The sequence below is a fragment of the Balearica regulorum genome, chromosome 2 (genome assembly GCF_011004875.1).
Source record: "Balearica regulorum gibbericeps isolate bBalReg1 chromosome 2, bBalReg1.pri, whole genome shotgun sequence".
Taxonomy (NCBI): Eukaryota; Metazoa; Chordata; class Aves; order Gruiformes; family Gruidae; genus Balearica; species Balearica regulorum.
In genome coordinates this window covers 114,547,640-114,575,631 of record NC_046185.1, presented here as the reverse complement: position 1 = coordinate 114,575,631, position 27,992 = coordinate 114,547,640, and the positions used below count along the sequence as shown (strand labels likewise).

The window sequence follows — 27,992 nt, the reverse complement described above, 5'->3', positions numbered from 1 at the left end:
CCTTTTTCCTCTCGCGTGGTACCGCCGGCAGGCCACGCCACGTGACGTTTCGCGGGGTGCCCGCGCCGGAGCCGAGGCGGTGGGGCGCGTGTTGCGGGGGCGGGCGGCGCCCGGCGCCGTCGTTGCCGACTTGCCGGGTCTCGCGGTCGGTGGGGACCCGCTCGGGCCGGCGGCTGAGGGACACGCACCCCCACACCCCCCCCCTCCTTCAGCGACTGGGGGTCGCCCCGCTTCCCCGCAGCGGCTCTCGGCACCTTGCCGTGCCCCTGGGAGCTACCATGGACAGGACCGCCGTGGCGAAGATGGGAGCGGTGGCCAGCGCCAGCGTGTGCGCCCTGGTCGGTGGGGTGGTGCTGGCCCAGTACATCTTCACCATGAAGAAGAAGACGGGCAGGAAGACTAAGATCATCGAGATGGTACGTGGTAAGAGGCCGAGAGCGGGAGGACGCAGAGGAGGCCGGCGCCCCTCCGCTCCCGGCCGTATGTCCTTGGGCCGGCTCCCCACGGCCGCCTCTGTGGGCGCAGGCGGATATCCCTCCCCCCTCCGCGAGGCGCGGGCGGTCCCAAATATCAGCCCCTTGCCCACAGCACGCGAGTCCCTTCTCCTTCGCGTACGTGCCCTACAGAGCCCACCCTAGGTAGTTCGTCTGCTGGCTGACGCCAAAAGTTAAGATAGGTCTTCTCTCCAGATGCGTGGGGCTGTCTGTGTCTTGTGTCCGCCCCTTGAGGCGAAGGGGCAGAGGAGGGGTGCTGAGTACAATTTCTGATCAGAGGGACAGAGGCTGGAAGCAGGCACAGCAGTTCCACCACAGCGTGGTACGCTACTACTCAAAGTGTCTGCTCCATCCCGTCCTGTCTGGCCCATATGTACCAATGTGTAAAGCTATAGGTCTTGGTGGTAATTCACAAGCCTGCTTGTAACTTGTTTAAAAGAAGGGGGGGGGGGGGGGGGGGGGGGGGAGCGTGTTCAGCCATCTGTTGAAACTGGGAAGCAATGTCTGTTCACAGCTACTATAAAAGGAAGATGGACCTCTCTCTCTACTGCCCTTGTTACACTTGTTATTTAGAGTATTATTTAAATATCTGCTTATCAGTAACTGGATGGTTAAAAAGTCTTAGTTTAGACAATATGCTGATTATGTTAAAATCCTTCAAAATTTGAGTTTATGGTTTGGACACCACTGTACTGAAGAACTGAAGTCATCAAGTCACTTGATGTTAGCCCATGGATATTTTGTGATATACCCTGCAAAACTTTACGAAAAGCTCAGATTTATGTTTTTTAATTACACATGGAAACATAGGTTTTGCTAAGAACTAGGATTCTGTACATAAATTGCGAGCTGTCTAACTACTCACGTGGCCATGTGATGCAACGCTTGCCGGTGGAAGTCATACAATACAGTTTGTGATAATGTGGGTCCAGAAAAGAATTCCACTGTGTATTTTTACTAATCATAGAATCATCATACCTACTGTTGAAAAAGTGATTTGAATGCTGTTTCTAGTGCTAAGTCACATCATTCAACAGTTTGGAAGGGGGAGTATCTTGCTTTTTAGTTTGTATGGGCCCACTTAGAGCAGCTTGTGGGAGAGCAGAAAGTTTAGATTGCCACTTTAGAGAGGTTTTAGATCTATTTCTAAAAAAGGGTTCTGAGCTCTGGACTCTGTAGTAGGATTTTACAAAACTCATTTGAAAACTTACAGTGGCAAAACATTGGTTAACTATAGATTATTCTTTTTTTTTAATTCTATTAATTAATTAGTACTGTAATACTAGAACTTACTTTAGAGTTGTGGACAATAAAATAACACTTAAAAGCCTGATCATACAAACACTGAAAAGGCAGATTCAGTAGTTTCACCAATGCCTATTCATAATATCCCATTTGAGCTGTAGTTCAGAAAGTGCCTAATAGTTGCTAAAGATGTATTTGTATTAACTTTCTGTACAATGTTTAAATGGTGTTTTGGTTGGGAAGACTTTATCTTTGTTGCAAAGATTTTGCCTTTGGTAGGGAAAAAATCATTACGCCAATGTTAAATTGATTTCTGGTAAGTGAATTTCTTAAGTATGTACTTCAGATAACATTTTCAGAGCTACGTGCTTGGACAGAGATCTGTGACCCTAAATAGATACTTCCAAAAATTCTGCTTTTATGGTCAGAGCCTTTCTCAACTTTAGCAAGGGAAAAATACAGTTTGTTTGAAGCACATCAGGTTTCTCATGCGGAAACATTTTACCAATTGGATGCAACACATTAATACTATCTGTTCACTTAGAGAGCATTTCAACCAATATTCAAGTTGGCAGCTTCCTCAGCTAACAAACATCTTCAGTTCATCAGCTGCAACTCTTCTTTCTTCCTCAAGGAGTATTTTCAGTGGACACGTAATCAGGCTGCAAAATTTCTTTGAAATAAGTGAAGTAGTTATGTGAACTATATACCAAGGAGTTTCATTTGTCAAATAAGGGTGAAAATGTGCATGTTTGTTTTACTTGAATGTGCTGCATTCTGGAGAACTTCCTGAAATAGTTTTATCCACAACGTAGATTTGGTTCAGCATTTGTCATTTACAAGACACTGTATCTGGTTTAGTTTATCACAAGAGAGACTTTCCTTTGAGCCTTTGGGAGAAGGTGCTGTTTTCCAGTCTGTAATTTAGTGTAAGTTAGGGTGATGGTTATACTGCTTCATTGAAATGTGTTTTTTCTAATGCACTGATAAATGTAGAGTTACTTTGGCTCCACTTCTGAAGTAACAGAGGCATTAATAGCAAATATATAGCCAGTCACATGAAGTTGTACTCTGTGTGGTAAGAAACAACTATCTCCCAGAGTCTTCTGTATTACTTTGCACAGCCAAATTGCCATTTCTGTGAAACTGTAAAAGTATTCCTACAGTCAGGTGAAGGTAAAAGTTAGCCGCAAGGTTGCTAACTTTAATTTAAAGAGAAGGTTAATAATTAATTAGATTCTTAAAGTAATGTATTAGATAATGTTTGATAGCTACTTTAAAAAGAGATGAAACCTTACAGTACCATTCAATCTTTTGGATTTTTCAGGCCCCAGGCAAGTTTGCAATGAAGTTGTGGATCCTTATTATAGCAAATCAATTCTACTGACAGTAGACTTCAGTTTCTGGCTTACTCTTTGCAAAGGCTTTTAGAAACTCAGCAGAAAACAGTTGTTCACAAACTAGAGTGAAAAATGTTCCCTAAGTCTTTCGAAAACACTCATCTGTAAAGAATAGCCCATGCTAACTAAAATAAGGGGTTAATGTAAGAAAAACTGCTTAATGGAGTAACAGTATTTTTTGTTGTTTTTCTGTTTCATAAAGTTGTCAGAACCTTGGATTTTCTTCAGCAGCTTGCTCCTCACTCTTTAGTTTTGGAGCTTTTTATTGTGTTTATTTTATAAGGATGAGAAACATAATACAGCTGGTTGAAAACAGAATAGCAGAATAACTTAAACTGAGACTTAGTCTCTCAGGTTTGTTTTGCAGAAAACTGGGCAAATGCTTCGTTACATTTGTCTATTTCTTCATTCTGTCCCTGAAGTGAGTGGATCTAATTACCTGAAAAACACACTTTGTATCGAATTTCAACAACAGCAAATTAAAAATCAACTGAAAAAGCAGTTTCTTATTTTACGGGAAACTTTTCAACCAGCCATTGTTAAATGTCTCTAGCCAGTTTCCTTTTTAATATGTTGGAAGAGGAAAAGAAATGCATGGATTTCTGCAGTATTAGAATTTACCTGGAGAGAAATAAGCAAACCAATAAGAAGTGAGGTAACTGCTGTTTATCTGCTTCCCTAAGAAATAAAGGAACGTATTCTGTGAGTGTGACTGTCACAGGGCTTGTGTGGGGAGATTTTCTAATTATTATTTTTTTTTAATTGCAGTCTCTGATGAGACTGGCTTCTTGTTTCATAGGGCATCAGAGCCTATTTGTGCCACAGATGAAGGATACAGACCTTTACAACCGGCAGCAATCACATACCACTCCATTTCTTTATTCCTGTCTTGTTGCTAGTAACTAGTTGTTATAGTAACTGTCATATTACTCTGGCATGAGACCTTGATGACCTCCGAGTGGAGAATAAAGTAAAAGAGTATGTAATATGTAGCATACATATTCAAGAATCTAAAGGGCTAGTATGTGAAACTCCTTCATACATACTTTTTTTTTTGTAAAGACGAAGAAGAGTTTGAGTCTGAGCAAACTGAGATCAATAAAGGGGGAATGGAAGGAACATAGACTCTCTCTAACGATACTACATTTTCACTTTCTGGGTATTGCAGTGATAGTATTTAAAAATGTTGTGACATTGAGAACTATCCAGTGATGTGATCCATGTGGGAATAATACTGTTCCAAAAGAATGGTGCTGTGATAAGAACCCAAGTAGTGAAAACTCAAAGAACTCCTCAGATGTAAACTGCCCCTACCTATTGATGTGTGACTGAGAGCCCTTACATTACTAGTGACAAGAGTATTAGAATAAATTTTAGAATATTGTTAAAATTTTAAAACCAAGTTAAATTTGACATGAGTACTGGAGCTGTCATGTAACTATTTATTTAAAACTTGTTTGTTGTTTAGACTGTATTCCTCAATAGAAAAATCCCATCGACAGAGTGATAAACACCAGCATTACTAAAACAAGGTTGTGTTGCCCACAGGCATTTTGCACAGATAATCATAATTTTAATAACCTAGAATGTGGCTTGTAAAGTAAGTTTACACAGGCCGGGAAGAACGCTTTAAGCATAGTTCATGTTGATACAGATTAGATACTAGTAACAGGTTTTTATTCTCACTGTAAAACAATTCAGTTGGAAATTTTAAAAATTTGAATCCTGGGAGAAGAAAAATTGACTCAGTTTCAGTGTTTTCTTCTAGCACTGTTAAGAATCAAAAACTAGTCTGCTATACAGATTATGTATATTCTAATATTTTACTTTATTTAGTATAATAAGCTGATCCTACAATTTAACCATTACTTTCAGAAGTAGGTTTTAATTTTCTGAAATTGCCGCTGCCTTTTTTCATTTCTTTAATTCAGTGGGTCTTGAAACATATATTCTTACAAGGAATGGGTATGGGAAGAGCAATTAAATCTTTAATTCTGCGTTAGTTTCTTTAGAACTCATTTATCCTAGTTGTAACAGTTATCAAAAACACAATGATGAAATACACCTGAAAACTGAGCTCAAAGTAGTAAATATAAGTAAATATCAGGATATGATATATAGTGTAGGCTCAGAAGAGTTTCTTTGCTGCTTTCTTTTATCTTTTGTATAAAGTCTTTCTCCAAGACAGAAAAGTGATCTTTCAATGAATCATTCTGCTCTGGAATATGTTTACTTTTTTATAAGTGCTTGGTATGTGTTAAGTCATATTTTCAAGTGACTTTTCTCCTCTTTCAGATAACTCTTGGTTATTGGTTGAGTTATAATGGTATCTGTTCTCTTAAATTATTTTTACAGATTAAGACCAATAGCAAATAGTGCAAGTATTAAACATGTTACCTTTAACTGTCAAACAGTGTAAGCAGTAAGAAGGTTTTTTAATTGTCTGAATAGACATCGTTGCAAATTTGTTCATATTATGAATTAAACTTGCATAGCATTTCAACAGTCAGTCCTGAGTTAATAAGAACTATCAACTTTTATAAAAAATATCTAAATTGATCAATATAGGCATTGAAGAGACCCAAGGTATGGACCCATGCATTTATAGGCAGGAGAATACTAGCTGTAAATTCAATAGCAATTTTAAATATACTTGTAAATGTAAAAGTGTCACAATTTGTGTAAGTCTGGAAACTTTTTAAAAATACCTGAACTTTTGAAGTTCTTTCCTAAAAAAAAAAAAAAATAAATAGCCGCCTCTTACCTTTTATTTTCACTTGACTGAATTGCATAATAATCTTTTTCTGTGTTGGCTAGTTCTAATTCACATTAATAGCCTTCAAGCCATCAGCCCCCTTTCTTCCCTCCATGTGTGCATATGCAAGCATATTTTGTACAAGTGTACTACAGTATACTCTTCACTTACTGTGAAGAGTAAGTCTTGGAGAAAGTTTAAGGAAAAATATCAGAAGAGAAGCACACTGTTAGGTTTTTTTGCTATAATTTGGTGCATTTGTCAGATGATAATTAATTTTCCAGATTTAAATTTTAGCTAGTTGAGCTGCAGCAGACAGTGTAGAGCAGCAGGTGGCACTAGTGCGAATTTTCTATCTTCACGGTAGATCTATGACGATGGCTATACACTATTTTGTAATTAACATGCCATTTAAGAAATCCTGTCCCACAAGGACTGGCATTTCTTGGCTACTACCTGACTCCAGGTCAGACATGTACAACTGAACTGCTCCTGTATGCAGAGGGCCTAGAGTAACAGCTATATCTCTGCTGCCTGTCAGATGCTGAGCACTGAAATTTGGCTGATCCCATCCCATGCTACGTGCAACTGAGAAGCAGGAATAGCTCACAACTGTTCTGCCTGGCCTCCTTGCCTAACTAGCATGCAAAGAGATATAAGGCCTGATAAGACTGGGCAAGGGAGTTGGGTAAGTATACTGTCGTGTAGGATGTGGAAAATAAAAGTTAGGACATGAAATCTAACTTTTTGCCTGGCCGCCTTGTAGTCACGTTGCTGTGCAGCGGTTGACCTGTAGTGACTATTTCTTCCTAGGGGAGAGGTCTTCATATAGCAGTTATGTTGACCAGTTGCTGGACATCAGCCGCTTTCTCTTACCGAAATGTAATCAATCATCACCAATGGTCAGCTGCTGTAAAACATCTGAGAACTCAGGATGATCGCAATAGGCAGATTTTTAGTCTCATGTCAGTCATGCAGCAGCCATTAAGTTGGAATCCGTGGCTGTTGTGTTGGTCACCTCCATCTTTGGTTATTTGTGTGGAGTTTCTGACCATTTAAGAAAAAAATTAAGTCAGTGTGAAATAAATCAGTGCATCCAAATACTAAAAGTAACTATATTATTTTTGTTCAGTAATGCCACAAAAGAATACAAACTGCACTGACTTATCTCGGACAATAATTACAAAAATAATTTTTAATAACATTTCTTCAAATTATGTTAATAATGCCTATTGCTAGAAGGAAATGTGGCTTCTGCTTTCATATATGCCAACCTTAAGAAAAAAGAGTTAATTTATTTCATTTGTAATTTTTTTTTTTAAGGTGTGGGGCAATGCCCGGACTTGGATACTGAAGATTCATTAAGTGTCTGAATACAGAATTTCAGACTTCTTGAGCTGGTTTTTCCAAGAAAGATTCCTGTTGAAATGTGCTTGTTCTTACTTGTTTCCCCACTTGTTAGCTGTAGCTTCCTTCCTGCACCCTTATATAAAGAACTGTTTGTCTGCTTTGCAGATTGGATCACTGAAATAATCCAAGTTTATTAGAGCTTTTGTTTTTATCTAAGAGTTTGGCTTACTCCACCTTAATGCTGACAGAATGAATACCACTGAAACATACCATTAACCCTGTTCCTTTAAAGCTTTCCCTCTTTGTTGGAAACTTACTAGTTATCAGACTAAAAGTGTAATTTTTACACTTAGCAGTTATTAACACAACACTTAATATCCTGGCTTGCATCTGCCTTTGCAACATAAATCAGTTATGGGTAAGCCTAAATCTGATCCGTATGTTACCATTGAAAAATTGTATATCAAACTGTAGGGTAGGAATTGGTACAAAGCAGTAGTGGTATTGGTACGTTAGAAGTAGTAGTAGTAGTATAGTACAAAATATACTACTGGTAGTACTACTACAAACTGGTTTTGAACATGTCCTATATCACTTCCAGAGGGCAAATACACAGAGATACAAGAAATAAGAAGCATCCAGCTGCATCTTTGAATGGATCCAGCAGTCAGAAACACCCATAAAATAATGAGACATGGAGGCAAAACAATCCATCAAGCCATCATGCTGCCTGTTACCTTTAAAATGAGTGTACGGTAGCTGCATTTCATCTTCAGGCTTTAGGGATTATTTTTTCAAGATGTTTAAAGAAGGGTCTGTACTCAAAGAGATCCTAACAGTTAAAAAACTTAATTAGTCTCAATGTGTAACTTTAATTGGAATGTTATATTAGTACTACATTCTTCCATCAGAATTGTAGTGTCTGGTAATGCATTGTAGGTTAAACTTTGTCCTGCTGACTTTGCTTTCAAACTGGGTCCCGCAACTCCACTATTCAAGGGTCAGAGTTTATTTGATCTAGATACAACATTCTTAGGCTTAGTGAAAAAAAATCTAAGCAGATGTTTTTTTTCTTAGAAGCAGATAAGAGAAGAAGAGAATCAGCAACAACTGCTTCAGTCCAGGCCTTGGGCTTAATGCAAATTCCATTCTAGATAGGGTTACATGGGAAGTTTCTAGGGAAACATTTGTTTTAAGTTCTTTTAACGTATGTGCATAGAGACATGTACAGCATATTTAATTATAAAAAAGTATACATGCAAATGTACAGTTTGGGGAAAAATAGTATAGGCCATCAAAATTACATTATTATGCAAGGTGAGCTTTTGCACACCTGATAGCTAATTAAGAATTTATAAATATACCACAGTATATACATACTGCCAGTTCTTAGAATTCTATACTGTTTGCTTAGGTATTTGAAGAAGGATCAGTTGTACCAACAACCTCACGTGTAAACATTCTTTCAGTAAGCGTTAGATTCTGTGTAACGAGAGGGAAGTGGATCTTTCAGATACCCAGACTCCCAATATCTATCCTGTTACCATTAACAGTATTAAAGGAAAATGACAGTACCACTCAAATTTAAAAATTCTAATTTGTCAAAAATGAAATTTCTGTATCTGTGCTCTCTGAAGAAGAACTGGAAGGAAAAAGGAAGGATGGGGTAAAAAACAAGATACTTGAAATTAAACTGAAGCACTATCATGAAGAGCAAATAATTCTCCCTGTCATCACACGTTACAAACAGGGAGAGATGACTTACCATCCCTGAAAGGTCTTGCCTGATACAGATAGTATCATCTGTCTAGCAGTTGTCTATAGTAGAGGCCCAGGGAAAGGATAAGAATGGGACAAGCTGTCATGAATTTTTTTCCAGAATGATTTCCCACTCTCCAGCAGCTTGTATTTCAGAGACAGTGTCTGTAATTTAAGATGAGCTTTTTTCATGTTTTTAAGGCTGTGTAAATTTACAGTATCACCAGAAAGGAATTCCGCATCTTACTAAATTGCATGACCTGTAGCTGACTCCTTTCATTTGTTTTGAATGTGCCTCCTGTTAATTTTAGTTGATGACCTCTACCTCTTACACTGGAAGAGAGAGTGGACAGTCTTTCCCTATTAACCTTTTCTATGCCATCCAGTCATTTCTTTTCCAGGCTGAAGAATACTATTATATTCAATTGTTCATTGTATGGAAGCTTTTCATATCACGGCTCATTCTTACTGCCCTTCTCAGGGCCTTTTCCAGTTCTGCTCTATCCCTTGAAAGGTAGGGAAACCAGAACTGCATTTGGTATTTAAGTTGCAAGTGCATAATGGATTCATAAAGGGGGCTATCCAGAAAGCATTGGTAAGAATAGGCACCAGTGAAATATAAGTATGCAGGCCAGGAAAAAAGACTCAGTTTTCTTCTGCCCTGCATTGAGTGAGTGTCACAACCTTGATTTCTTCTTTCAATTCTAGTGCTTTAGAAGCTATTTGTAAAATTTAAGCATAATATAATAACTTCTTATTGTTGATCTGAGCTTGCTTACATTTAGAATATTTTTATATCCTTTTTTTTTTTTTTTTTTTTTTTTGGCAAGGGGAGGAGAGGAATGGTTAAGAAAAAAACATCAGATTAAATTCTGGCTCAGGTACGAGGTCACTTATAGACCAGCATTTCCAAGATACATGGTTACTGACTGAAGATCACTTGATCGTTTCCAGATACTCACTGATTACTAAACAATACATAACTTACTTTTTTTTTTTTTAAGCTAGCAGTTTCAAAGGTTAATTCTCATCAAAGTGAGGGAGTGGGAGCAAAGCACAGAGATGAATGTGATTCCCCTAACATACAAAAGATACCTGCCCTAAGCTGCATCCATTCAATCCCAGAATCTTCAGAATTGGTTCTGTATGGTTTGTACCCCATATATTCTCTCAGAAAGAGACTAATTTTTTGCCTGGAGTAGTAAGTGACAGGAAGAGATCGCATGAAATACTGGAAATTCAGGCCCTAGTTACAATTAGTTCTTCATAGACTTCTATAGAGGATTTGAAATATTGCATAAAGGGTTGACTTCTGTTGCCACAGTTGTTACAGTTCTCTGAGTTTTGTAATGTTTAATAATACCTCCATATTTGAGAAATATGCCTTTGATTAATGTGTTATGTCCATCAAAACCTCTTACCCCGTGTTCTGTTACCTGGACTTCAAGATACCAAGCAATGTATTTGGCTTACCTTCATTCCTACTTTCTTGTAAGATTCAAAATGTGTATTGATTTATCACCAGCAGAGATCTCTGCTTTTAGAATGTTTTTGTAAGCACAAGAGGAAGGTGCATAAGGGACAACAATGCTGCAGTATCTTTTATTCTCTCATCTGAACAATCAGTTCCATATAGAATTGCAAGTCATGGCTTCCTACACATTTCAAATTGATGCTAAAACTCTATTCACTTTAGATTTCCAGAACTGCAGAAACTGGTTTAAAAAAAAAACACACACAAGAAAACCTTTCTAATTCTGACCTCACAGAATTTCATGGAGTAACTACCTTGAGAGTTCATTACACCAGAATAATTTATCTCACTGCATGACCTTAACATAAGCTAATCATTGTTCTTGTCCCCTGCTTAAGGCCTTTGCTTAGTCCTAATTAAACTGATGATCTACCCCATACTTAAAACATGCAGTTACTTTGCTGAATTAAAATGTGTCTTTATGAAGCCTTATTTTTTAATGAATGACAGTGGTTTTATTGAGATACCATTTTCCAGTGAGTGCAACATCATAGTGATTGTTGTATTAAACACAACAAAAATAAATACTTCAGAAGTTTAGCAAGCTCTTTCAGTGTGTGTGTGTGTTAGCACTAATAACTTTGTGTTCAATACAGCCATAAATGGTCAGACTATAGGTGATCACTGGTTTTCTCTTGTATTGTAAAGACTGGTCTCTGATCAGATCCAGAAAACCTCTATCAAATAAAGTTGCTAAATATCTCTTGTGATAGTGTGTTTACTTACTCTAATCAGTTCTGTGCATGCATTTATTTTTGCCTTTTTAGAATACGATAGCTGAGTAGACAAAACAAATTCTCAGCTGAAATGGTACTGCCGAGTCTTAAAACCATACAGGTAAAGATCCTTACCTTCTTAGCATGTGTCTTTTCTGGATTTATCACAGTTTAATGAATTCAGTCTTTAATAGGTTCTTAGCACTTTTCCATAGCAAGTGCTGTTCAAGCTCTTTCTTTTTAAAGAATCATCTCGTACATTCCTCATGAGTCATCTCTATAATACACATGCTTTCATATAAAAATAATATTTCTATATTGCATCATACTATCTGTAAATAGGGCTAGCTTTTTTTTTACACCAAACCTATACTGGAAAAATAAGTGGTATACAAAAGTCCTGCAAGGCATCCTTCTAAACCTTTATTTACCCCAGCTTCATCAAACCGAACACTTACCTTATTTTCCTTGTAATTGTCACTGACAAGTATGAAAAGCTATTCCTGGAACCAGTGTGCTGCTCATTAACTCAGTTCACTAGGGCATGAATAAAAATCATGTTTGAATTCAATTCTTGTACGTTGGTTCCTTTCTTCAGCTTGGTTTTTGTACTTGAGTGCTAAGGTTCAGTTAGCTCTCCCTGTCTTGCGGGGATTATATCAAGTAGTCTGCTTTGGAAAATAGGTACTAAGTAGACTTATTACAAAAGCAAAATTAGAAAACACATACAGTTCCTTAATGTTTAAAATTGATCTCTGCAATGAAACAAGGTATTGCTCAAGTAAAGTTTGGCAATATGCTAAATATACAGGGATGTATTTAAAGTTGTTCATTTATAGTAGGCTCACTAAACAAGGATAAAAGGTAGTAAGGTCATGAAAAGCCGCTAGCTAATGTTTATACTGTAGACAGGATTGAGTCACCTCTAATTTCTGTAGTAAATATTCTAAGTCTAATGAACAGAAATTACTCTTAAGTATGACTTCTTTCTTGATCTTTAAAAGCTGATGTCAGTTTGGCTGAAGTATTCAACTCCTTACTTTTAAAAAAAAATACTTCAGCTTACTTGCTTACATAACTTATCTGTGCTGAGTACATGTCTTTCCACAAGTAGGTGCAACTTAGGGCAGAGGTGTGTAAGGACCGGTAGAACCAGTTTTCCTTTGCTTCAGACTAAAACTTACAGTGCTTTATACTCTTTGAGAGCATCCCGAATCTCTACAAACCAAGTTCACCTAACACACCACCGTATAAAGTTGAACCTTTTCCTAGTCTTACGTGAATGGCAATCATCTAATGTTTTAAGTGTTGTTCTTTCTTTTCTCCCTCTCTCTTTTTCTGCATAGAATATTCTGCAGTCGAGATATGGCCCTCAGCCAAAGAGAAAAGGTTAAAATAGAACCTATCTGTTGAAATAGCTATACCTCTTTAGTTCGTGGTTCTTAAAATATATTCAAATGACCTTCTGTATTGTAAGAGTAGAAATGTCATGCTGGACTTTGTTTCTCTCTCTTTAAAAAAGAAGTGGTAATTTTAATTCATCTCTTACCAGAAATTAAACACTGTAAACAAAATGCTCAACTGACTCAAATCAGCAGTAACAGAACATGGTCAGTAGTAGTTATTGTAATTAAAGTGTTTGACACAAAGGTTTCTTAGAGTTGCAAAGGCAGTCATCCTTGTTTTGTAGATGAGGAGTTTCATATACAGCATTTTCATTAAAGTGAAAGTACGTGGTTATTAGAGATACAGTAGATGTTTTTCTAAGAATTAGGTGTTGGCTGTATTAATGTTTACAAAAATTTTGCTCACGTCATTTTCTAGCTGTTTTGCTAACACTGTAATCGTTCATTTAAAATGCTTTCTAATTAGTCTAGTATACCAAAAATTAGGCTGTAAAAGTTGGACTTAATTTCTGCAACTCTTCAATCTTAAATTGTATGTAAATTAAAAAAAAAAAAAAACCCACCCTTTTTTTTTTTTGTTTCCCCAGCTTTAATAAAGAGCACGCTGACTTTCTTTCAATTGATAGCATTAGAATTAATTTTCTCACTGAATCACACCTGAGAGGTACCAGAATATCAGCAGGCCATCCCCACCACATCCTGGTCTCACCTATAAGGTTCACAAGACTCATTTATATCACTACCATTGTCACCTTTGAAATATATAAAAGCTCAAAGACAGCCACTTTGCAAATTGAATGTATGAAGTGATGCCTTTACCTGAAATACATGATTCATCTAGCAAGCACATTTTACTTCATTGTTCATAAGACTTTTTAAAATTGGAAATCCAGCACTGATACAAGCTACAGGTTTTTGTTGTGCAAATAACTCATATTTATTCACGAAACCAAAAGCATGCTAAGTACATTAAAATATTAGAAAAGGTAATATTGCCTGTGTGTTACCTATTACAACAGCGTACAAATGCTATAGCAAGTAGATTAACGGGAGCTACGAATCCTGGCAAATACCAGTGCCAACTAAGTTCAACTTACTGTATATAGTTTTGCAGAGATGATGTTATATCTTGAATATACCTTTCAAACTGTTTTGCTGCTTCAGGATACAGCAGACCTTAACATACATGTTTCGGGGGATCTTGTTAATTCTAAGAGGATGAGTGTTGGTGAAAGTTGCATGTTTTGTATCATCAGCTGAAGTATTCACTAGTTGTTTCATTGGGTTAAAACAGAGAGCGCACAACTGAAAAAAATGAAAGTACTCTGTGTAGGTCACAGTCTGAGGAATCCTGACAGAGTACATACTGGCCTACAGTTGGAATGCAGACACAAAACATATGGACCCACTGTACCGTTCAGAAAAAGTCTATTGACTTTGACAGAAAAAGTCATTTTAAAATGTAGAAAAACAGCACATCCTCCTTAAAAAGAACTTTTTATAGCTAATAAATTTCTAGAGTCCTGGTAACGTGTGTGAGGTGTTACAGCGTTAGGGGGTTTGTATGTGCTACACTACTAACCTGCCCTTGCTTGAATTCTAATGATTGCACTGGTCACATTCATGGCCACGTATGGCTTGGCCTGATGTTTGTGGTTAGTTCTGGCAGCCTGAAAGAGTGATCATAAACCTAAGGTTGAACAGGAATTATGGGATACTAAAGGGAAGCTTGCACTGTTGCTATAGGAAGACTTAACTTCACATGATACTTTCAAGTATTTACACAACTTTAAAGTGTAAATATGATTAGATAATACTTCCTTCATCCTCTCACAGTAAAAAAAGATTCCTTTTAAATACATCTTCTGTGTCACCTAGTTGCAGTCTTTGATCAGGCAACATGCCTAATGACAAGTTTCTGAAAGCATGTTGAGTCACCTTGTCTCTCAAAAATCCTGACAAACACGCCTCCTTGATTTCCTGTTTCAGTATCACATAGATAATTAAAGTCAAAGCAAAGATTAATTAAGTAATTAATTTGCCACTTCCACACAGATAAATGTGTGCTCCTTTGTAAACGTTAATGAAACCAACCATGTCAATGAGCTATAAGAAGTTTGTGGCACTCTGCAACAGGAAATGCTAATATACTTGGAAAGACTTTGTAAAAGGGTTAAAAAGTAACAAAGTAGTAAACTTCTCCTTTGAAAAACAAGTGCCTTCCTCTGTTAGAGCAGCCCAAATTTGCCTGCTGCATCCATGAAAGCTGTTCATTCAGTGAAGGTCAAAGGTTTTGTTGTTGGTACACCAGCTGATCATCTGTAAGCCTGTCAGGCTGTACTGCTGAGCATAACAAACTGCTGTGCATTGCTGATGTGCGTCACAGGACCCTGGGGTTTTGCACGGGGATTAGTCAGGCTGTATTTGGAAACGCCCTCAACTGCACCTTGTGCTGCTATATTAGTGTGTCTCAAGCAAGAGGAATTTTCTTTTGCTTCTGCAGCTGCTCCTGCAAAACCCTCTGGTAAGTGTGCACAGCTTCTGTCAATAGTACTGACTCTTGTCTTTTGCCTGCATTTTTAAGCCAAGGTTATGAGCTGAGGCATTACTTACAGTTGTTTATTGTGACAAACTGTATTTTTAAAATAAAAATTTGATAGCACAGAATTGGCAACAGCATTGAAGGAATAAATATATTTACCAGTTTTTATTGAATAGGTTAATTCAACTTAAATGCTCCTCTACTTTTAAATATATATCAGAATAGTCCTAAGTGTGGGTATTTTTAAGAGTGACATAGCTATGTACCATGCATGTCTGCTTTTATTTCCATACAGCAGGAATAGCAAAGATCACATAATATAGCAGACCAATTCTTAAAAGGATTTGGTTGGTTTTTGTTGGCAGCCTGTATGCAAGCCCTGCGTCTCTGGACTCTGCTTGCCACCTATGCTGTTGCAGTAGGACAAAATCAAGGACAGAAGAATCAGGAGTGCCCTAAGCTCAACGCACAGGTACTCTCCTTTAAAAACACAAGAGGAAACGCTGTTGTCATGTTTTCTGTGAAAGCTCTCTTTCTCTCCAGATTTTTTAATATGGTTTTTTTTTTCCAAACTAAATAGAATCTAGCACATTAAGTGTAAAAAAGATGTAAATAATTAAAATAGGAAAAATAATTTTTAGTATGCATCCTATTCCATTTCTTAAAATAGGTTAGGTAGTGAAGCTACTTCCAGTTATTTCATGTAACCTGTGCTGGGTATCTAGTTTTGCAGCATGTTATCAAGCAACTGTGAAAGATACTCGATGTTCTGTTGTTTCATTTCTATAATGTTTGCCTATTTACTTTTTAGGTAAGTAGTCCTAAGGCTATTTCTTGGCAAAACTACCAAAAGAGTAATTTTGTAATTACTAGTTACTAAGGATTTCTTACCATACTTGAGTTTACATCATAGGAATATAAAACATACTATGTTTTTGGGTTTGGTAATTATAAATTATCTGCCCTGAGCTCAGGTTACGCTAGCCGACTGCACATTCGCTAGTGCAGTTCTCCTGACTAGCTGCATATAATGGAGTGACTGATGTGACTACAGTTGTGTCCCGTAGCTTTTAACGTTCCTGTCCAAAAGATAAGCCTTCTAACAGCTGGGGCTGCTAAGAGAAACTTCTGTTGCACTCATGGAACAAAACTCAAATGGTCTGAATTAAAGCCAATCTTGCTCCATACATATATGAGCACATGTAGCTATATATGAGCATATAGAGAGGGAGGAAAAGATACACACACACCCTCATTCTGTGGTTTTTGTTACAGCTCCCCTGCTTCTTGCAACTCATAGATTGCAAATAGCAGAAGTTACATGAAGAAGCTTGCACGGTTTTCAAAAGTTTTTTGGTAAATTTTGTTTTCTAGAGCAAGTAGATGAAAGTAATGTTCAGTAATAAAAGCAAAAAAAGATAAAGGGAGTGGAAAATAAGCTGTAAATGTAAATTAAGGAATGTGCCCCTTTTCTTTATATTTTCACCCAACTGTTACTTTCTGCCACCAAGAACACTGAAACCAATTTTCTGTAGCTTGCCAGGTATCAAATTTCACAGCTATCACCATGCCATGCCCTGCCTTTTTTGGTATATGTCCTTAAGTAAGTATATGTGATAGCTAGTCTCAGACCTTGGAACTGGACATCTGCAGTTCCCAAAATAAATGTCATTTATTCTTGGTTTATACTCTTTTACCTGGAAGCTGTCACCATAGACTAGAAATAAAATTTACAAATAATTGAACCCTATCCATTTTATCACTTTGATTTGCATTTTCCTTGTTCAGCAATAACATTAATAGTTCCCTCTCCTTGCTAGTCCACCCTTATGTGACCTCTGTTTCAAAAGTTAATAGGTTCGGAACCTAGTCTAGTCTAAGGCAGGCTCACCAGCAAAGTAGAAAAAAGAAAATGTGTGATAGCTGACGTTCATATACTGTCAATAGTATTACAGCTAGTTCTTATTCATTGTCTTATCACTTTTATGACATTATGGTCATCTTAAATTTTGTGGAATATTTTTAATATGTTTGTAAGTGCGAGAACAGTTCTTATTATTCAGAATTACTGGCACCTAACAAAGTACTCTATCAATCATTGAGAATTACAGAGAAGTTCCCTTAAAATTTTATCCACTCATAATGCAGGGTGTTTTCTTAGCAGTGATTTTTGGAAGGCATTCATACTAGATTAGTCTTTGTAAAATAAGATAACTTTGTATTTGCCAAGTAGTGTAGGCTTACAGGGTATCAGTATAAAAATACTTTGCCCCATTTTTTTATGTCCTTAGTCAAAGCATTACTTAGCAGATTTATGATAATAACCTCTTATATTTTTAGTTATTACTACTCAAATTTCAGGCTGTGTATCTAGATTTGATTGTGAAATGAGTCATGTCTCCATGTAGTTAAGCAAGCAAGTCATTCATCTGCTCATCCTTCCCAACTTAAAATTACAGATAGTTAAAACAAGAGAAGGTCTTACAGTCGTCATTTATATGAAGTTCCCTTTTTTTATTGGACTTCTTTTTTCTATTTTTTTTTTAATCATAGGTACTTAACATTGTTATTTTACTGGGTAGGGGGAGGGAAGTAACTACTCTACCTCCAGCACTCAGTAGATTCAAAAGTTCAGTATAATTTTAACTCCAGAATATGACATTACGCCTTGTGCACACAATCAGTTATTAATTCCCTAGGATACCTGATTGGAAATGACTGCTATGGCAGCTGTGAATTTACTTAGCTACCTGCCTTTCATTTTAGTGATTATCACCAAGTCTTGTTTTATAATCAAACTGACTTAGATATACGCTGTCTCAAATACTAAGAAAACAATATATATAAGCAGCATCCAGATACAACATAAAAGCAGTTCTGTTTGCACTCCTGCTATTCAATTGTATATAAGAAACTTTATTTCAAAACTAGAATTCAATGCAGTCTTTACAGTAAATACCTTTCCTCTTTGTTTAACCCAGCTACACAGATGCATGTCTCGTACTACATATAGACTTGTAATTTTCAGAACTATCCTTGTTGTAAATGACCCATTCTGTGGTTTGTAGGACTGGGGGATTTCCAAACCTGCGTGAATCCATTACTGTTCATTCATCAAGGTATGACTATAACATTGTTAGCTACAAAAGAATTTCCTGCATCCTTATTCCAATTACCTGCTATCACAAACAAGCAGATCTTTTTTTCCTTTTCATCAATCCAATTAAGCTCAACCTTTAAAATAACCTTTTTCAGTTTTGTTCTCTTTGCTTCTCTTTGAAGGCTCCTTAAAAATGTCAAGAGACTAGAAACTTAAATGTATTTGTGGCCAGTGTATATGCCAACCACAAATTACCTTTGGGAGTTGTCATCTTTTAACATCTGTTTTAAAAGAGATACTGGCTTCTGAGCTATTTAAGTAACATATAAATGTCCTTGGTAAGAAAGCAAAACTCTTCTCACACTTTTATAAAATGATAGAATAGATACAGGCACTTAAACGATTCAATATGATGTCCTTTCAGATGTCACAATGAAATATGAATTCCTTTTCCTGTGCTTTAGTTCTGTACGTAGAAGCTCCTTGCTCTGAAAAGCTTTCTTGCCTTTGTTCGGTGCTGTGGAGATTTTTGTTTGGCTGTTTCTCCATATGTGTTCTTCCCAGTCGTCAACTGGTGCATCAGAATTTTGGGCCTCTTGTGTATACTGAGTTAACTCCTAGAGCTTTTGTAAACAATTAATAGAAACAAAAGTTTTATCAAATTGACTGAACTTTTCTCATTAGCATTTTTTCACTCTTTGTTCTTTCATCTGTCTTATCAGCTCTTTCCGACTTGAATGTGTTTGTCTCTTTCAACTCTGAAGAATGGCAAATATGCAACAGAAAAACAACAGCTAGACTGGGCAGAAGTGTAAGACATTGAAGGAGACAGTTTGCCAGAAAACTGGTGACTGCTTATTAGACAGTTTCATTTACTTCTAATATAATAATGATAAAGCCTAAATAAAAGAATTGCTACTTAGTGTTCAGCGGCAAATATGAATACCAGGAACAAGTGATCGGGACAGTGGCTATTTTGTCTAACCATATTTGTCTGAGGCTTTATCAGATGCTATATCCATAACGAAGACTTGGTTTTGCCTTTTAAAGTATCTGTGCAACTGAAATTGTCTGGGTTATACTCGCCGCAGAAGACTTTTTTCCCCCTAAATTAAAATACTGTTCAGCTGACTTCAATTCTTGTGTAAAAATTAAAGATGTATTAGAAATAAATGAACCTTAAAAACTGATCTTGAGTAGGAGTATCGGTTTGCGACAAAGAAGGAAGCTTTCATCATACTTAAAATCTTAGGCAAGGTCTTGTTTAACATCAGCTACGAAAGTGTTTACTAAGGAGGTTTTTCCTCAGGTTGTTTCAGAAACTTACAAAAGGCCTCAGTCTGAAATAAAACAGTAGCAAGCAATCCAACCTCCCTCATACAAGTCTCTCCCTCTGATCTCTCCATCTCCCCCAACATCTGTTCTGTTTAAATCAGTTATATTAGGAAGTCTGTTGCTTAGTATCTAAGAAAACCAAATAATGTTTTAACTACTTCTTACAAAAACATTTAGATTTCTCTTTGTTTAGTTTTTGCATTCCAAGTCTAAAAATAAAGATATAATTTGCCTCCTGAAAGTCAAAGGAATTAGATTAGTCAATTTGCAGTTGAAAAATTACAGAACAGAGTCAAATTGCTTTATCTTTTATTATAGAGAAAAAATGCTATATACCCACCAAACAAGTGATAAGGTTAATTTTGTTTACCAGCACTGTATAACACACAAAAAAAATACCATAACACACCTTTAAAGAGTTGCAGATCGTTAACATTTGATTTCGTGAAGCTAGATCTGCTGATAATTATGAATAAATGTCTATAAAAGCTTTGTAAATGTATTTCTCAAAAGATTAGGGAACTCTTTAATGGATATTTTCCAGGAATTTTACTTTTTGTTAACACTCATTACCTTTCTCAATGATTCCCAGCCTGGGATGTAGCTGATGATAGTTGGAAGGCAATCCGAATACTTTTTTGAATTTGCTGTGCTAATAAAAGTAGCAAGGCACTGCAACCACACAGAGAACAGCTATCTTGGTTTAGGAAGTACTTTGTATACTGAAAATGTCTTTGCCATAGGGTAGCAACTAAGTGAAATTAATCCAGTTTGTTTCTTTATGAGACTAATAAAGCAAAGAAGTAGTAAATACCCTGTCATGACTTAAGAATTTTTTGCTAGATATTCTGGTATAGGTGAAACTTTTTGGATGGGTGGAAAACCATGGAAAATTATCAGAGACTCATGATTAGGGTTTTAGGAGGATTTCTATTTTCCACAGTATCCCTTCAGCGGAGGCCTTTTCAGAGCAGAAAGGTATAACCCCCAGTTACAAATGCTGTGTTTCAAGAACAATATGGTTCAAATGGATGGGCCAGGACAACACCAAGAATTGTCAGAAGTTTAGGAAATTGTGCTCTGCAAAAGTAGATCGAAGATACTGGTGTTCTTGAGTTCAGGAAGAAGGGAAAAATATCCAGTGAACACCTGTGAAAAAAGAATACTTTCCTCCAAGTTGAATGACCTAAAATTACAGTAAGGAAGGTTAAATAGAGATTAAGCAAGCTTTTCTGAACATATGGTTGAGCACTGAAATACATGGTTGAGGGAAGTGAGGAATATATAGGTGGAGGTTTTGAAGAATGGGTTAGACAAGTATCTGCTGAGAATGATGTAGCTGTAATAGTTTGCTCCTACCTGAGGGCAAAGTGGACTACAGCCCTCTGCCTCCTCCTTTCTTTTTTTCTGACACACAAGTTTCTTTTCCATTACAAAAACACATGTTTGCAAGACTTTAAGATGTCATCTTTTTCTTAAATGATTACCTAATTGCAATTTGAGTGCCAGTTGGTTGTTACTAATAAACAAAAGGCTTAGTAGCTTCAAGAGCAGGAGGAGTGTTGTCTGGCTTATTAACAATTGGTGATACAAGAACTCTGGTTCCAGAAATGTGTCTGGAAGTAGAAGCTGCTTTTTTTTTTTTCTTTCTTCTTTTATTATTTTAATCAGCTCATTGCAGCAAAAATTACATGCTACATATGGGAAAAGCTGTATGATCAGAATGTGAAAAATGTAATTCCTAGCACTTCATCATTCTGAAATTCTACATACAGAAAGTAAAATTTACTACTCATAAATGCCCATGTAGACAGATTGCAAATGTGTCATGCCTTTGCTTTTGAAAGAGTCCATACATGATTATAAAGGAAGGAAATACATACTAAATTGGGAAATTTCTGTCAGTAAGTAGTTCTTTTACCATTTCTGCAAGGTTGAAGAGAAACTTGTAAGCAAAGGCTTGGGGGGGAGGATATTATTTGGGGAGGGGTTGGGGTTTTTTTTCTTTTTTACCAAATTCAGCATTTATAATAATATTCAGGAACTATTTTTCATTCAAAAGGAATATGTGGTGTGATAGCATGTGTTATTTCAAAACCGTGCAGTAAAATAGGGGATGGAAAATGATTGATGGACTGGCTAGGGAGCAGGAATTGCTATACAGCCTTGTTCTGTTGGAGTACTCGGTTAACACATGCAGCATTCTCAACAAAACAACGGGTGTCTAAAATCAGCTTGTATTCTTTATCTGTGTTGAAACTTTAAGGGCATATTAATCACACAAAGAGCTAGTTTTAAGGTTCCCCATCTCCCAGTGACATACTTGGACCACAAGGTGATCCCGTATGTCCTGTTTCTTTGTATCATCTCCCTTACTTCCTACAAATACAAATATCTTTTCTGTGAGTGTCAGCTTATTGAATAATTTAATATTAGGAAAGGAAATGAAAACAGATATTGAAAACAAACAGAACTGTGTGCAGTCATCAGTTCATACATACAGAGCATTTTCTGTTTCTTCTTACTTTTAACTTGCCTTCCTGTCCTGAGCATGTCTTGATGTCGCGTGAAACTTTATAGATGCAGAGCTTCCAATCTGATGGATAGCAGGTATTACCTAGGAAGTTTTCCTCTGTAAGTATATTTCTGTCTTTGTTCTTACTCTTCATAGATGCCAGAATTTCAGAAGAAGACTGTCCATATTAAGGACCCAGGGAGAGTAGAGGAGATTATTTGTGGCCTCATCAAAGGTGGAGCCGCCAAACTTCAGGTAAAGATAGTAGAAGGTCTAACCAGTTCAGAATGAAAACAATCATATGATCGTTGCTTTATGCCAAAAATTTTTAAGAGAGTGTGTGTATATATATATATCAGAAGTCAGCCTTCAAGAAATCTCCAAAACTTACACATCTGTTAACTCTTTTAATAGCCCTTGTTGATTCAACTGTATTTCAGCCAGACACTAGTTAAGTAAATGATTTAAACATATAAGTTTAGTAATTTCAGGAAATATTCTGACCAAAGGAATTAGAAAAACAGGTTTGTTAGGAAAAAAAAGTTATGGAATATTCTGGCTTACATTACAATAGCTCAATAAAATAGGGAGATTTCTGTGACACTTATGCTACTCAGCTGCAACTATTGTTGATCATTCAGAATTTCTAGCCATTCTTTATTTTGTCCCTCCGTGTTGTAAGACAGTTTTGCTTTTTCTTTCCTTAAATAGATTATTACAGATTTTGATATGACATTAAGTAGATTTTCCTACAATGGAAAAAGATGTCCAACTTGTCATAGTGAGTACTTTTTTTTTTTTTTGTAATACAGATTGGTTTGTTCATTCTTTTAAGTTTTTCCTAGATTTTAATTTTCTATCCAACTTATTCCCTAATGTGTGAGATTTTATATGGATTTGTTAACTATCCTGTACATCCTTATGAAGTATTCTAATAACTGTGTATATGTGGGTTTATGTATATATATTTTAATCACAATCTGTGCGAATTAAAATCAGATAAGTTGCCATTCACAATTAAAACATTAAGTTCTTAACTGTAAGATGTTAGTGGCTAGATATAGTACACCTGGAAGAACAAGATAGGAAACTCCTCAGAATTCTTGACATTTTTAATCCTGTAGCCTCTTAGAACAAAGAGAATCTATTTACTAATGAAGTTGGAATCCTGAAACACATAGGATGCCTCATGATGATTTCAGAAATAGTTATATCTCAAGAAACAGATAATAAAGCTTGTAATTGACCTTTTAATTCAGACATGAGGGCAAGGACAGTAATACATCTTCATGCTTATGGAGAAAAATGTGCTTTTTACACACAGTTGCTGGTAAGAAAAGTTCTGAGGAAACACAGTGGTATGTCATCAAACATTGTCATCTATGCCATTTACAGTGTTGTAGAGCAAAATAAAAGAAATACACTATCTTGTTTAACACTTTTTTTTCCACACCCCCCCAGACATCATTGATAACTCTAAGCTCATCACAGAGGACTGTCGGAAAAAGGTAAACAGAAAACCTACTAGCTGTTCGTTTGTTGTACAGAACACTGTTTTTATTCCTTGGCTGTACTGTGTGTTGAATTACTCAGCACAACAAGACAAGGAATACTTTCAAATCCATAATGGTCTCTGAGCTTTCTCACTGGCTGCACGACATCCCATCACTAACCAAAGTGAATGGAAATATTTGTATTCTTGATAGTAGCATGTAGCTCAGTTTAACTGCATTCACTTCTTCTTAGACATATTTACAGGCTAAATCTTTGTTCAAAGAGCACTTCAGAGTCCATTTTATCTAAATAATGTAATCAGAATGAAGAAATTTATTTTGATTGGTTAGATCAAGTGTTATTTTATAAAAATACATTAAACATCTGGTGGTTCTTTCCCTTCAGTTGCTGCAGCTGAAAGAAACCTATTACGCTATTGAAATTGATCCAGCTCTCACTATTGAAGAAAAATATCCATATATGGTAGAATGGTAAGAGACACCTCCCATCTTCAAATTGTACTAAGATTAAATTTAATAAGTTTTTAAAAACAAATTTATGGCAGTAATTAGCTTTTAGCTAATGCATTAACTGAATTAATCTTTTTGAGTGTTGTGCATCAGCTGGTTTTGCTTTGCTGTTAACTTGCATGAACAAGAATTAACAAGGATGCTTTTCATTGTGAGATTTAATGAAAGGTGAATCTTAAGTCAGTTTCGACACTTTTTTTGTTTATATTCTAGGTACAATAAATCTCATGCACTGCTCATTGAACAAGGCTTACAAAAGGATAAGTTGGCAGAAACTGTGAGGGAATCTGATGTTATGCTGAAGTAAGTTTCTTTTGATTTGAACGATACTGTTTCAGAGCATTTTCTGTAGATTCTTACTGTGTGTTTTCAGGGGAAAAACAAACAAACAGAAACATTCCTGAGAATGCAACACCATAATCTTGGAACATAGCGAGCTCTTCATGCCCCCACTTTATTCATATTTTGTAGCTAAATGCTTACAGTAATCCCACTGTATATGCTAGAGATCTTAAAAAAAAAAAAAGTTTGAGTCCCATCTTTCAAACTTCATTTCTGTAGATTTTCATCCTCTTGAAATTGCACTGGTGGCTCTTTTTTTTTGCAAGGGGAACATAGAGTTCAACTTTGCTCCTTTGAAAAACATTCCCTAGAATAGTTTTATCTGAGATAAAAGTGCAGTGACCTGAAAAGTATGTTTCATATGTTGCATTAAATATTGTTCTTCCTTTATGGCTAAAGGCAAGTTTAAAAGTCAGCAAAATCCTTGCTTGAAATGTGCTATGGCTCCCATCTCTCCATCTCTGTTAAAGTTCTCCAAAACTGTCTGTAAATTTTGGACTACTGAAACAAGATATTAAGACAATTCGTGGACGTGTTTGTTTATCATACTGACTAAATTCTTGTTTTGCAAAACAGACAAGCACACCATCTCTGCCTGTTAAAAATCTAAGTCCATGTGGATTGAATCTTCATTCACAGGCTAACATTCCCTCAAAAATTTTCATAATTTTTTTTAAAATGTAAAATTCTACCAATCAATGTCTGTATGGAGAAGGTATATAGAGATAATATTATATTGTTTCTGGAATGCTATACATAGTTTTGATTGGGTACTGAAAACTAAAAAGCTTTCAGGAAAGAGCGACAATAAGTGTTTTCAGGATTTCAAAACAAAACAAAATTTGGTTTATGGTAATAACCCTACAGAAAGTCAAATATTTAAGCAAGAAAGATAGAAAGGAAATGTACAGCCTGATAGTAGCTAGAGAGAGTTCTACTAGTTGCTTGTTTTTTCTGGTGTGTTTGAGGAAGAGGAACTGTTCTTAAGTCTTTAAAACATGATTGATTAGATATTTGGGAGAGGAGGGGGTATTATACAGATCAAGACCAAACAGCTTGATGCAAGAGTTTCTTGCTAAAACTATGTGCCATGCATTAGGTTGATGGTTCTTGTTAACCTGAAAAGGTCAGGCAAAGGAAATAAAGCTAAATGCTCAGGGAAATTAATTTTCTTTTCCAAAGATGATTTGAATGTCCAGAAAAGGTTGACTTTTCTTGGCTTGCTTTATTTGAGATTTGATTTGTATTTACATTCTCTGTTACAGAGAAGGATATGAGAACTTCTTTGATAAGCTCAGTGAACATAATATTCCTGTGTTCATATTTTCTGCTGGGATTGGGGACATTCTTGAAGAAGTTATCCACCAGGCTGGGGTTTACCATTCTAATGTCAAAGTGGTTTCCAATTTCATGGATTTTGATGAAAATGTATGTATGAAATAACACATTCTTCTCAAACATGACCGTTTGTGTATTTAGTAGCTATTTATGTATACGCCAAGATGAACATTTTAATGGAACAGATGTAGCCATCTACCCTGCCACATACAAAATTAGAATTGCATACTCAGCACTCCCCCAGGCAAAAAATAAGCAGAGGATAACGGTTCAAACACTGTTAGCGTGCTGTGACTAAGATACCATTCATTTCCTTCAATGACAACCTCACACGCAGCACTGCTGCTGCTCCTCCTCCTCCAAGGAGGGAGAATCGCTGTCTGTCTAGTCTTAATGCTATTACAGTAATTATGTTATTTAACAGTAATTTATCTTGTTCATTATTAGAGATTACATAGTTCAATGTTAGTTCAAGAGTAATAGCACCTATTTCATTCTAGATTCTTCTTGTCTATATGATACTAGAAGTAACTTCAGTGGGGTTTTTTTAATAGGGAATATTAAAAGGATTTAAAGGAGAATTGATTCATGTTTACAACAAACATGATGGTGCCTTGAAGAATACAGAGTACTTCAAACAACTAAAAGACAACAGTAATATCATACTGCTGGGTGATTCCCAAGGAGACTTGAGTATGGCAGATGGAGTAGCAAATGTTGAACACATTCTTAAGATCGGCTATCTCAATGATAAAGTAAGTGGCCTTAGAAACTTTTGAACTTTGAGTGAAATACTGTAAGTTAGAAACAAGTTCATTATAATAAGCTTCAGATCTCAAACTGCTTGGCCCATATTTTTGGGGGGATTTCAAACGTTTTCCATGGATTTCTTACCTCGAGTTTTTTTCTAACCAATAAGCTGCTACAAAAACACAAATATAAATTGCTTTGGGTTTTGTACTGAACTACTTCTGAAAAGGTATTTTCCTGAGAAGTAAAATTCAGAGGCTAGAGAAATTAATTCTTTTAAATTCCTGTGGCTCCTCCCACTCCTTTCAATACTGGATTGATGATTGAGCAAAACTATAGTCTTCTAAATAACAAATTTAGGCAATGTCTCTTTTTTTTTTTTTTTTGTGAGGAAACACAGAACTGATTGTTTGCTAAGTTATAATGTACACCCGTTTGCATTCAGGAGAGAGAGAACTCTATAGTTTTCTATTTCTTTCTGCCTTTCGGGAAGCTAAGTAGTTTTTCTTTCCTTTATGTGCAAGATCCTGGAATAAATGTGAGGTGTGGTGTGTGTGTATATATATTATATCCTGGAATGCTCACACAGTTATGTCAGGCTACTCCTACTCTGTCATCCTGTGGAGTTCACTCATAGGAGCGATACATATTTGCATGGCTCATTCCCTGCATTTGGTGGAAAGACTGGACAATATTTTAATGACAAAAAGTCTTTTGATAATTAATTCTAAAACTAAGTGGGTCTTTCTCTTTATCCTTTCTGCAATTAGGTAGATGAGCTTTTGGAAAAATATATGGACTCTTATGATATTGTCTTGGTGAAAGATGAATCCCTGGAAGTTGCCAACTCCATCCTACAGAAAATCCTGTAAATTGCAGTCTCAAGTCACTCCATTCCTTCCAGGAGGCAACTGGACAGAAGAGCACACGTGTGCTTAGATGTGTTTATTACTCATTTACAGAACTGTTTAATTTAATTTAAGACTTTTATCTTCATTTTGGTATTTTGAAATATATATGGTATCCATTGTCAACTAGAAGCTCCTCTTACTGCTCTTAGGCTATTCTTTATTGTCTCACACTCCTATTACAACTAGATTTGAATTGCATTTATAGATGTGAAACTGCTGCTGATGGGATACTATGGTTCACTGTCTTTTAATCAGGCATTTCAGAGGAGCATTTTAGAAAATGTGGCTATTTTGTAAAATTGAAGATGTAAATGTTCTGTGAATAAGCAGCGTGCACATTTGTGTTGCCTTTTCTTCTTTCAAAGAAGATATTTCAGTCTCAGCTGTACTTTGAAGGATCTTACTCATATGCTACAGACTTTCACAAAGTTTTTCATACATACATTTTTCTTCAGTAAAAATGCTTTATTCACCCAA

At 36.3% G+C, this 27,992-nt stretch overlaps 1 protein-coding gene across 6 annotated transcripts; it reads left to right on the top strand.

Annotated features, from left to right (window-relative positions):
* The first annotated feature begins 18 nt into the window (after positions 1–18).
* NT5C3A (5'-nucleotidase, cytosolic IIIA) lies at positions 19–27,992 on the top strand. Of its 6 annotated transcripts, XM_075745454.1 has the most exons (11): positions 15,040–15,182; positions 15,566–15,672; positions 18,269–18,319; positions 22,307–22,405; positions 22,862–22,931; positions 23,612–23,658; positions 24,050–24,135; positions 24,388–24,477; positions 25,782–25,944; positions 26,409–26,609; positions 27,375–27,992. In XM_075745454.1, the coding sequence occupies exons 4-11, from the start codon at positions 22,307–22,309 to the stop codon at positions 27,474–27,476; spliced, it is 858 nt and encodes a 285-aa protein (XP_075601569.1). In that variant the 5' UTR covers positions 15,040–15,182; positions 15,566–15,672; positions 18,269–18,319; the 3' UTR covers positions 27,477–27,992. The 6 variants fall into 6 exon arrangements, with proteins under 6 accessions (XP_075601567.1, XP_075601571.1, XP_075601568.1 ...); XM_075745456.1 differs by lacking the exons at positions 15,040–15,182; positions 18,269–18,319 and adding an exon at positions 50–390; XM_075745453.1 differs by lacking the exons at positions 15,040–15,182; positions 18,269–18,319 and adding an exon at positions 276–416.

Bases quoted from the DNA above. Each gene is read 5' to 3' on its own strand.
- NT5C3A (XM_075745451.1), top strand. From the start codon at position 15,032: ATGTGCGTCACAGGACCCTGGGGTTTTGCACGGGGATTAGTCAGGCTG. The intron at 15,183-15,565 runs GTAAGTGTGCAC...TTTTGTTGGCAG, and splicing joins TGCTCCTGCAAAACCCTCTG to CCTGTATGCAAGCCCTGCGT. The intron at 22,932-23,611 runs GTGAGTACTTTT...ACACCCCCCCAG, and splicing joins AAGATGTCCAACTTGTCATA to ACATCATTGATAACTCTAAG.